At 34.4% G+C, this 11,956-nt stretch overlaps 1 protein-coding gene across 4 annotated transcripts; it reads left to right on the forward strand.

Moving 5' to 3' along the window:
- Positions 1–1,520: 1,520 nt before the first annotated feature.
- On the forward strand, positions 1,521–11,495 carry LOC108998301 (CTP synthase-like). 4 transcript variants are annotated; one of them, XM_018974823.2, is made up of 23 exons: positions 1,535–1,604; positions 1,780–1,948; positions 2,191–2,335; positions 3,497–3,576; positions 3,868–3,954; positions 4,047–4,097; positions 4,180–4,297; positions 4,375–4,431; positions 4,542–4,606; positions 4,762–4,845; positions 4,928–4,978; positions 5,154–5,216; positions 5,332–5,378; positions 5,498–5,567; positions 5,657–5,719; positions 6,852–6,941; positions 7,934–7,972; positions 8,094–8,321; positions 8,420–8,505; positions 8,664–8,712; positions 8,826–8,906; positions 9,053–9,146; positions 10,760–11,495. In XM_018974823.2, the coding sequence occupies exons 3-23, from the start codon at positions 2,218–2,220 to the stop codon at positions 10,957–10,959; spliced, it is 1,821 nt and encodes a 606-aa protein (XP_018830368.1). In that variant the 5' UTR covers positions 1,535–1,604; positions 1,780–1,948; positions 2,191–2,217; the 3' UTR covers positions 10,960–11,495. The 4 variants fall into 4 exon arrangements, with proteins under 4 accessions (XP_018830366.1, XP_018830368.1, XP_018830369.1 ...); XM_018974821.2 differs by having other exon boundaries at positions 1,521–1,948; XM_018974824.2 differs by lacking the exon at positions 1,780–1,948 and having other exon boundaries at positions 1,569–1,604.
- The last annotated feature ends 461 nt before the right edge of the window (positions 11,496–11,956 follow it).

Raw genomic sequence — 11,956 nt, forward strand, 5'->3', positions numbered from 1 at the left:
GGTTTATTTATGTTAAATGTCCGAAAAATCTCATAGTATCTTATTTAATGAAGCATGTTTTGATTTGGTATTAGAAAAGGTGGTATGGATTAATTAAAATAATAATGTTAGATAAAATATAAGTTGTGTAAACGACGCATATTTTTTTTTTTAAATATGATTTTTTATTAAAAAATTAGTTTTCTATATAAATTTTATATATTTTTTACTTTTTTTTAAAATAAATATTATAATTTATAATTTATTTTTTTAAAAAATAACTATACAATACTTACATATTTTATAATAATACTTAACATTACTCGTTATAAATATCATCTATCTAAAAAATGATTAATGTTGACGTGACCAAAGGATAATGTTAATTAATAGTGAAATCGGCGTTAGAAACTAGTGAGAACGAGGCCTCGCATAGCAGGGGATAATAGCTTTAATTCCCTGATAGTGATTGGCTTTTTAGCGTAGCGCTTGGGCTTACTGGATGGCTGCCACGTGTATTTCGGTGGTTCTCTTTTAACTCCTACCATAAAGTTAAAAATAGCCCTTATTTCTGGTGTGAAACGAATGACTTGCATGCCCATGGTTTCTATCATTTATCAAAATCTCATCAAATATTTCAGTTTAAATTGTTTTATTACTATATACAAATCATTTTATTATTATTCACATATCATTTCATTTCATTATCTAAACACAATTTAATTATTCTAACTCAGCACTAATTCTTCTTTTTTCTTTTTTAGAGGAAAATCCTTAAAACATTTTCCGCTTGAGATTATAATTCAGAGTCAAATTGAATCAAATATATTCGAAGATATTAGTTTTAATAAAACATATCATTAAAATTCCCTTTTTATAAAATAAAAAAAAAAATATTACATACAGTAGTAGAGCTTGCTTGAAAAAAATGGATCTTTTATTAATATTTGTATAAAAATAAAAATTATAAATTTATTTACTTTTAAAAAAAAGTGTGATAAAATTACTCATCTTAAAATTATAAATATTAATTTTTTAAAAATAATGATTTGGACGAGAGTTTTAAAAATTTAAAAATTATTTTTACAAAGAAAAATAAAAAATGTGTATCTCAAAACACCTGACTCAGATTTTTCACAGATTGCAGTGGCAAAAAGGAGATAGCGACAAAGGGAATAAAAAAAAAAACCTTAGATGTCAGAATATTTGAGACTATTATTGAAAATTTATTATTTTGTTTGAGAAAAAAGAAAACAAAAAATCCACGGAGGAGGAGAGGCAGTTTTTGTTTCAATTCCGAGTTATTTTTTTAGTTTTTTTATAAGAAAAAAGCAGTAAATTATTTTTAAATAAGGTAAGATGAGATAATATATTTTATTAAAAATTAAATAAAATATTATTATAATAAATTTTTTAATATTATTTTTATTTTAAAAATTTAAAAATTATATTATTTATTATATTTTATATAAAAATTTTAAATAATTATAATAATTATATTATATATAATGAGATGAGAGGAGATGTGACAGTGTATTCAAACTTGAAACTACCCTAAGAATAGAGGAGAGAGCGAAGACACCCCGCCGCCTTAGACACTCTGAAACTTAAAAGGAAACACGAAGGTGGGTGGTACCGAGTGAGTGAGTCCGTTCTTAGTACATTATCAACTTGGGAGAAACAAGAGCATCTCTCAGTACCCAATATTCTCTTTTTGCCGAATCTGTTTATGTTTCGTTCTATCATTCATTCATTTGGTCGGTTTTTTGATTTTCCTCTATATACGTTATTAATTTGAAGGGACAAGCAAATACATGCATAGATACTTTTTCTCTATGTTCGAAGTCTAGACGACTCGAGAGAGAGTCAGGAAAGACTAGCACCGCAAATCCGCAGAAAGAAAAAGCAAAGTCAAAAAAAAAAAAAAAAAAAAGGCAATAGCTTTGTAAAGACCGTCACTGTGAACAAGGTTAGGATGCCTAATTTTTCTCTCCCTTCAAACGATTTCCATTCTTTCATTTTGTTTGGTAATATAAAATCCCACTTTTGCTTTTACATTGTGACGATTATTCATTGGTACTATCAGAACCAAAGAGGAACCTGGTCTTTGTGAGTTACTATAAATGGTGCTTCTGGTGCCGGTCTTTTGAATTGTACTTTGACTCTGTGTGCAAGTAATTTTGATGTTGGGTTGTTGTTTGGTTTCATCAGAACTTGGGTGTTTATAAAATAGCGAAAATGAAGTATGTATTGGTGACGGGTGGTGTAGTAAGCGGTCTCGGCAAAGGGGTCACTGCAAGCAGTATCGGACTCCTCCTTAAAGCCTGTGGACTTCGTGTTACTTCCATTAAGATTGGTATTTTTTTCATAATTACACCCAACACACACACACACTCTCTCTCTCTCTCTCTCTATATATATATATATATTTATATTGGTTTCTCATTTGGAGAGATTGTTGCATTTGGATTTATATATTTTTTTTTAAAGGAACTTTTGATATTCTAGGATATTCTAAGAGTCAAGTATAAGAACCAGATTGCGGTTTTTCGTTTGTTTTTACAATTTTTTTTTGTGTTAGTTTTAGTACTAATAAAGTTGTTGATTAGTGGACTGTCTGGGGGATTATCTTGGGCGTCTATCATCTTATGCATGACTGCTGTTTTCGGAAACAAATATTGTAATTTTCTAAGAGAAATGATCAACCCTTTCACACGACATGGTGCCATTTTTTAATCAATTAAGTGTTGCTGAAATATGCAACATGTCACATGTGACCGTATAATTACTCTTTAGGGGTGGTTGGATTGTTCTCAACTATGTTATCCTATTTAATCATTACAACTTTTCCAAACTTTCAAACAAAATATAATAAATAATTCAAAATTTTCAAATCCTAAAATAAAAATAATATTAAAAAATAATATTATAACAATATTTTATTCAACTTTTAAATTTCATCTCAACTCAAATCACTATCCAAACCTCTCCAGTCTCTGACCGTGGGATAGAGAGGTATAATTTCCATCAGTCATTCAGACATATGGTACCCGTTTGCCTGTTAGGCTCTTTTTGGATAGTGAGATGAGATGAGATGTTTTTAAGTGAAAGTTAAAAGTTGAATAAAATATTATTAGAATATTATTTTTTAATATTATTATTATTTTTGGATTTGAAAAAGTTGAATTGTTTATTATATTATGTGTGGGAATTTGGAAAAATTATAATAATGAGATGATATAAGATGAGATGAGATGAAACCGTTTCTGTATCCAAACGGGATCTTAAAGTTCCAGTGCATATTTTAAATTTACCATCTTGGATGCAAATTTCTTGAAAAAGATAAGATATTTAAGTTGGTCATGTAATATGGCTCTCTCTTTTACTTGGCGTTAAAAGGGTCCTTGCAAGTGTTAGTCCAAAATTGAGTGGGTATCTTGGGAAAGGTGTGTTGGACATGCTAATACCAAAATTTGTATTCTTCTTCTTTTGATTTAAATTTATTCCATACATGCAGATCCTTACCTGAACACAGATGCAGGGACAATGTCTCCTTTTGAGCACGGGGAAGTATTTGTCTTAGATGATGGTGGCGAGGTAAATTTCCTTATGGATTGTCTTTCTTCATTTAATTTCACATAAGGTGGGAAAGAACGTTTCTTTAAGAAATATCAGCTATTCTAGAATACAATTATAACTGCAAGCTGAAGAGGGTTCTGACTCTACCTTTAACCACAATCTCACCGGTTTGTTTGAGTTTCCATGTTCATCTCTTTTGTCCTGGAAAGGGCATGAGCTGATTTTTGTATTGCTCACTATGTCTTGAGAGGGTGGGTGTGATCTTTTCACGTTATAGAAACAAAAGATGACTTGCCTTTTCCTTTGAAGGTGGACCTTGACCTTGGAAACTATGAACGGTTTTTAGACATCAAGTTAACCCGTGACAACAATATTACAACAGGAAAAATATATCAGGTACAATGAAATTCCCCATCTATCTGTAATCTTGTTTATTGATCTGAATAGAGCTGTTTCAGTCTTTAATTCTCTGTCTTGATATATGACAGTATGTAATTGACAAGGAGAGAAGAGGAGATTACCTTGGAAAGACTGTCCAGGTGTATTTTTTTTCTTGTTCCAAAAAGCTTTCCATAATATTACATGGTTCCTGAATTTTGTTTCTACCTTGCTTTACTCTAGGTTGTTCCACACATTACGGATGCGATTCAAGAGTGGATAGAGCGTGTAGCAAAAGTACCTGTGGATGGACAAGAAGGTCCAGCTGATGTCTGTGTCATCGAATTGGGTGGAACTATAGGTACATTAACATTTTGTGGATTAAGACGGCCTATATCCTTTTATTATTTAACTTCAAATAATTTTTCCTTGATGCAGGAGACATTGAATCTATGCCATTTATTGAAGCACTTGGCCAATTCTCCTATCGTGTAGGTAAGATCAATGAGTGTGACATCTTATTTTATAGATTCTTGTAATTAAAATTAAAATTTGTTTTCTTGAGATTATGTGAACTGGTTTTACCCAAGTTTTTCTTGTATTAGGGCCTGGTAATTTCTGCTTGATTCACGTCAGCCTAGTCCCTGTTCTCAATGTTGTTGGTGAGCAGGTATTCAATGTTACATTTGTCTTCGTGGTGCATAGTCATTCTAAATTGCATGACAATGAACTGCAATGAAGCATAGCCCTATTATTCTTGTTGTCTTTTATACTAAAAACCATCATGGCTCTAATTAGTAGTGTGCTTAATTTTTGAACTTATAGAAAACAAAACCTACCCAGCATAGTGTTCAGGGACTTAGACGACTGGGTTTGACCCCGAATATTCTAGCTTGTCGAAGTACAAAGGTCTATTTCTTTCCCTTCCTTTATTTCTCATTCAACTTCATGTGACAACAATAGTCTCATGTTTCTAATTTTTATTTGACAGGCACTTGAGGAGAATGTTAAGGGAAAACTTGCTCAATTTTGCCATGTGCCGGTACCATCACATACCTACCCATATGCATGTGTGTGTGTGTGTGCCCGCACGCCCGTGTGTGTGCATGTGTGCTCGCGCGCGCGTGTGTGTGCGTGTGCATCTGCTTGTGTCTGTGTGAACTAATGTTCCTCTAAATGATTGGGTACAATTTCTAAGTAAAGCTTTGTTATTACAGGCAGAAAACATTGTCACTCTCTATGATGTTCCAAACATATGGCACATTCCATTGCTATTGAAGGTAAAGTAGTTTTGTTATCAATTTTGAAACTTTTTATGTTTATACTTAATGCAAAGAAAGACTTGATGAAAATGTTTGTTTATGTCTCTTTATCTCTCCCCACTATCATAAATAGGATCAGAAGGCACATGAAGCAATCCTGAAGGGGCTGAACCTTCTAGGGTTTGTCTTACTAACTCAGTTCTTTTCCGTTTCTAATTTTTTACTGTATGATCATCAACATTTGTGCTTCTGTGGCCATTGTTTTTCTAGTGTTCATTTAATGTTTCCATAACTTGCAGTGTTGCTAGGGAGCCTGAGTTGAAGGAATGGATTGCAAGGACAAAAGTTTTTGACAAGTTACATGATCCTGTGGGTCAAAGGCATCTGATACATGTTTTGAAACTCATTTATTAGTGTCATTTAAAAAATAATGCTCTTAACTGCTATCCATGCTGCAGGTTACAATTGCCATGGTTGGAAAATACACTGGCCTTTCGGATTCTTACCTCTCTGTTCTAAAGGTGAGTTACTTTTTTGTTTGTAGGTATGCAAATCCAATTTACTTTAATCATCATCATTATATTTTTTGGATGTAACATGCTTAATGATTTATTCCAACTTGCTTATTTTTATATGCTGTTGAACTGCACTTACAACATTTATTTGCTTTTGCATTTATTCCCTTGTATGGCTCATTGATTTAGAGCAATAGTATTTACATTTTCTACAACTTGCATTAAGTACTTGTACAATTTGAAAAGAAAAAAACATATCTGTGTTTGCCCCAGTGTGTGACTAATAAACCGGGGATGGATGAGAGATATGCTGATATGTTCATGGCCCCATAAATGGTGAGTGGACAAGGTAGAAGTTGACTTCGGTTTATTTGGATTTTGATGATATTGGGGCTTGTGGAGTGGAATATTCCCGCAAGGAGTTGGATGCCCAAGGAGAGAGTTGAGTGGTCAATGAAGTTCTGGTGGAAACTGCAAGAGAAAGAATAGGGGGAGGACTCTTTGGTCTGATTAAGGTTGGAGAGTCTGTTACTTTCTGCAATCTATAATACTGTAACCCCCAATGGAAGACCTAAGCCATATGATCTATACTTCCAAATGACTAGTCAATGATACAATTGGAACTCCATTGAAATATTATAAATAGTCAAAACTTCTCATTTTCAAGCAATGAGGGATTCCATACACTACCTACCCTCATCATTTATCAGAATGGGGTATCACAATCCGCCCTGCCCTCTATATATTCCCAACGTCCTCGTCGGGGCCAATCTGTCGTAGGTGCTATGGCTCAAGTCCCACATTTCTGGTTGGGATAGGCTCTGATACCATTTGTAATGCCCCCAATGGAAGGCCCAAGTCACATGACCTATACTTCAAAATGACTAGTCAATGATATAATTGGAGTCCCATTAAAACATTATAAAGAGCAAGAACTTCTCATTCCTAATCAATGTGGAATTCCATATACCACGTACTCTTATCACTTATCAAAATGGGGTATCACAAATATCCATTGGCACGCGCTATCTGCATGTCATGCTTAATTGTTTTGTTTATTTAAAACATTATTAAAGTTAATAGATTGATGCTTTTAGGTTTTAGTAGATCCGGTACAATAATTATCTTCTTTTGCTAGGCTCTTTTGCATGCATCTGTTGCTTGCCACCGGAAGCTTATTGTAAAATGGGTTGCAGCTAGTGAACTCGAAGACATTGCTGCTGAAGAGGTGGGTTTTTTTACTTGCTTTACTAATATCTATTTAGAATAAATTACACTCCCCCCTTTTCTGCTGGGGAGGATACAAATCCAAAAGGAATAACATTCTGAATACAAAATAAGATGGAGAAAGAGAGAGAGTGGGGGAAAGGCTGATGATGGTCATGCTTGAAGTCTGCTGGTCTCACTGCCCGTCTGTTTGTTTTATCTTTTCAACAAATACAACCCTCTCCACTGCATGTCTGCTTTATTTCAAACCCCCTTTTTCATATTGTCCTCATTATTTTCTTACTCCGTTTATCCATTGAGCATATAATTCATATAGGTAACTTAAAATATTGATTTTAATTAACTGGAAGTGCTCGGTCAAGGAAGTATCCTACCATAGCATTTTTTTCCGTTTTCATAGCCTATATCTGTAATCTCTTGTGGATATTCTCCATCTACCATAAGCTCAATATTCTTTTTGAGATTGAAGGGTTTATGACCATGATGGAATACGATGGTTTTGTGGTGAAGATTCTTGATGTATTATGGTGCTAATAGTCAGTGGAGTTTGGATGAAACAAGTGTTTCCCTGTGTGGTTATATGGGCTTTTTTTTCCTCTTTGATAAGCAGTGGCATCTGGGTTTTGATTGGGTACAAGTAAATTGAGGATAGGAAGTAGAGGTAGCTTGGTTGAAGATGACTAATTGATCCGGTGTTTCAGTTATTTGGAACTGTGGCACAGTTGCCACGAAAATGGAAGTCGTGGGAGACCTTATTTGATGTATCTTATCTTGATTTTTATATTCCCTCTTGGTTTATCCTTCAAGAATGATCTGCGCTCTCTGGATTTCTCACTGCAAGAGAGATTTAATTAGGTAGAATTTAGTGTCGTTATGGAAACAGGAAGGTTGGTCTTCATTTTGCGAAATATCAAGTGAGGGCAGTGTAATTTACCAATTTATTTATTATATACATTAATTTACAAATTGACTACCATTTGCTACCACTTGCAGGCCCCTGATGTTTATAAGGCAGCATGGGATTGTTTAAAGGTGTGATACAATTTTAAGAATTGATTGCCTTAAAATAATTTCTATTTAATGTCTATTAGTTGTGCTTCATTTAATGGAGAATTATTTTCCCATTGATCTGCTAAACAGTCTTGCATTGCAGGGTGCTGATGGTGTTCTTGTTCCAGGAGGGTTTGGTGATAGAGGAGTTCAAGGGAAAATTCTTGCGGCAAAGTATGCTCGAGAGAAGAATGTTCCGTTCCTGGGGATTTGCCTGGGGATGCAAATTGCTGTCATTGAGTTTGCACGATCTGTTCTTGGTTTGCATGATGCCAACAGCACGGAGTTTGATCCTGAAACTACAAATCCTTGTGTAATATTTATGCCCGAGGTATTTTATCATGCAGAAATTTTGACAAACTCACTATCAAACTTTGTGGAGTAATCAATGTTTAATCTGGTTAACCTTGTCTCTATTCTACCGAATAGGGTTCAAAAACACATATGGGAGGTACTATGCGCCTGGGATCAAGGAGGACATACTTCAATGTTAGTGCTTGCACATCTGCAAAGTTGTAAGGACTTCAGACCAACTTGAGCTTACATGCAGACATATACCACTTACCCTTCACACCTTGTGAAATGTGATGTCATGACTGCATTTAATGGATACTCATTAAGCATCTCAGTGCAGTTCAGCTAACCTGGTAATATGATTTGATATTTTGTATAGGTATGGCAACGTAAGTTTTGTAGATGAGCGACATCGGCATAGATACGAGGTAAATGGGTCCATTGTCTCACATAGTCCATGCATGCCTATCCGTGCCCTTATTGTAAAAAGATGATCTGCACTATATTTGATTAGTTACTGGAAATGATTCCTGTTGTACAGGTCAATCCAAATATAATATCACACCTTCAAAATGCTGGTCTATCATTTGTTGGCAGAGACAAAACTGGTCAGCGCATGGAGGCAAGTATTTGTAATGGGATAGGTTATACTGTATTCTATAAATATTAACTTCCTCAGTTAGAACCAAATGCATATTCAGTTCTTCAAGTTCATCAACTATTTGCTTTCTGGTAATTGGGAACATTTTATTAATGTAATGAATGCAGATTGTTGAGTTGCCTAGTCATCCATTCTTTGTGGGTGTTCAGTTCCATCCTGAATTTAAGTCAAGACCGGGGAAACCTTCTGCACTCTTCTTAGGTACTTCTAAAAACCTTTTGCTTTCTGTGGCATTTTTCCCCTTGGAATCAATTGCTGATTAATGCGAGAAGTACAAATTACCCTTTTTATTGATGTTGTTATGTTGACTGTTAATAAATTCTAGAGTCCATACTTGTAGATTAATAATGCATCAAGTCCATAGATTATTTCTCCCATTTGCCATTAAAAGGAGGTCATTCTACCTATTATATATGCTGGTATGTTAACTTCTAGAACTAGTTGTTCTTATAAATCCTAACTCTGCAATCTCCCTTCGAAATTTCTTTTCTTGCAATTTGTTGACCAGGGAAGCATCCTAGACATATTTCCTTCTGGGTTTTTAATTATTTTAGTAGAGTTGATTTCAAAGTGGTCTAGACAATTTTATCTCAACAACCTGGGATCAGATATTAGACCCTAACACAGCTCTATGATGCTAGTGACCTGTAGCTGCTATAATTGGATTATTATATTAATTTTTCTGACCTTGTCATCTATTTGATGGTGTTTGTGTATTTGATTCTGTGTGAGAAAATAAGGTGGTCTTAATACTATCTAGAGTAGGCTGCTAGAATAGGAGTTTATGTTAGAAGAGGGAATCGCCCTTTCAGAGCAAACATACGCGTTTGGGTGGGCTGAGGCATTATATACTGGAATACTAGAGATATTTGAAGCAGCTGCACATCTACTAGAATGAAAAGAGTTATAATTCCTCATTTAATTTATGGTAGCTCACCAGAGGTGGGGCTGAATTCTTTGTTTGGGGTTCATATGCCTTAATCCGATCATCAGAAATGATCTTCCCCTTAATGAATTATTGCAACCACAGGAGAGTTTTGCATTGGTTAATACTCGTACACAATTATCCATACGCATGCTATCAGTAAAGGATTAAAAGATTAAATGAGGAATGCTGTTTCCTGACGTTTTGGGTGCATTTTGTTTATAGTTTTCGTCAAGTTGCTTCACATAGTTTGGGATATATCACTAGTTATATGTACTAAAGTGCTTGTTTTTTCATCAATCAAATAGTTTAGAACTTATTTTATTTATATTTTTTTGTTTGTGTATGTTTGTATTTGTGTCCCTATGTATATAGAAAAATTCTAGACATAAGCTATACACTCCTACACACCACTTAAAAACATGTGATTTTACTCTTTTATTCTCATATTTCATGAAATACTCATGAAATATGAGGATAAAAGAGTAAAATCACATATTTTTAAGTGGTGTGTAGGAGTGTGGAGTTTTTGTGTAGCATGACTATATATGTTGCATTTGAAATATTGGATGAGGTTTCTAAAGCAACAGATGGATAGACGTAATTACTCCATATTGGTTTGTCATATTCAATAGGTGGTGCTGTGGGGGTTAGATGGGGACTTTTTAGGAAACACCTATATCTGCAATATATTCTTAGTTATGCGATTACTCTGGTGCTATGTCTTGTTATTTATTATAGCCAGGACTGACCTTATTAGTAGTAAATGATTTAGAGAGAGAGAGAGAGAGATTGCGGTTATTCCCCAAATTGTGGTTAGAATTCCAATGGCTTCATGAATTTGGATCCGTATTGATGGGCTGATATAATTTCTTGGTTATGTTTACAGGACTAATAGCAGCAGCCTGCGGGCGCTTGGAGACTGTCCTACACGACAATGGCCATGTAAAAAGGTCAGTGTCTAATGGGATGAGTAATGGACACACAATAGTGAGAATGTGCAAAAACGGAGGCACAATGAAGTCAGCCAATGGGTCCGTAAACGGTGTGTATAGAAATGGTAATGGCATGCACTTGGAAGGAAATTGATGATTCCCTTGTTGCAGTTTCTTCTGCTAACATGGTATCGTTTTCACTCAAAGAGCTTTTTGGTAGCCGTCGGTTTTGTCTGTACAGCTGTTGAGCATGGGTAGATGTTATAGCTTGGAACTTGGAAGATTTATCTTCAGGATGGTGATGGTGGTCTTTGAATGACAGCTTTGTATTTCCAAGTACACTCTGAAGCTGAAAGTTATTTTTTGAGAGACCTGTGTTTCCATTTTTTTTTAGGACTTTTCGTGTTGATGGCTTTGAAATTTAAGCGCAAATTGTTTTCTATCTTCTCACAAAACTAATATACTTTCACTATGATTGAAAGCCACGGGGGTGTGTACATGTAAGAGAGCAAGCTGGTCCTTTTTGTAGTCAGGCAGCACCTTCTGCAAATTCAACCCCTTCAACACATTTTGAGTTGTATTCAGCTGATACATTGAGAATAGACAATGGCGGGTATATAGACTATGTTTTCATATTATCTTAATGTTAAAGAAAACATTTTCTTACATGTTTCAGTTGTAAGAAAACTTGACAGCATGTTGAAGAGTTTATTGGATAGAGACCCCTTGAGATATTGACCAATCTTTCGAGCCAGGAGTGAAAGAGAGAGACACTTGAAGAGGGCTACATAGCATTTATTATGCATTTAATGTTGTCTAAAAAGGAAAATGATAAGCCTATAATTAGTCTATAATTAGTTTACTACTCTACTTAAAATGAAGGATAGTTAAATAAAATTGAAGTTATCTTTTAATGAAATGTCACAATTACATTGGTTGATTTAAAATGAATTGTAAAGTAGTTGTAAGTGTATAATTATCCGTCTAAAAAATTGACAGGCAGTTATTAGGGAATCCAAATCCAAGTTTATGAAGGAAGAGAATACCATAGAAAAGATAATTAAGGGGAAATTGAGTGAATGAGATTGTGTTTTTAATTTATTAATGAGGGGAATGTTTTTCTTACCAATTTGGATGGTGATGTATGCAAG

This window comes from Juglans regia, chromosome 6 (genome assembly GCF_001411555.2).
Source record: "Juglans regia cultivar Chandler chromosome 6, Walnut 2.0, whole genome shotgun sequence".
Lineage (NCBI taxonomy): Eukaryota > Viridiplantae > Streptophyta > Magnoliopsida > Fagales > Juglandaceae > Juglans > Juglans regia.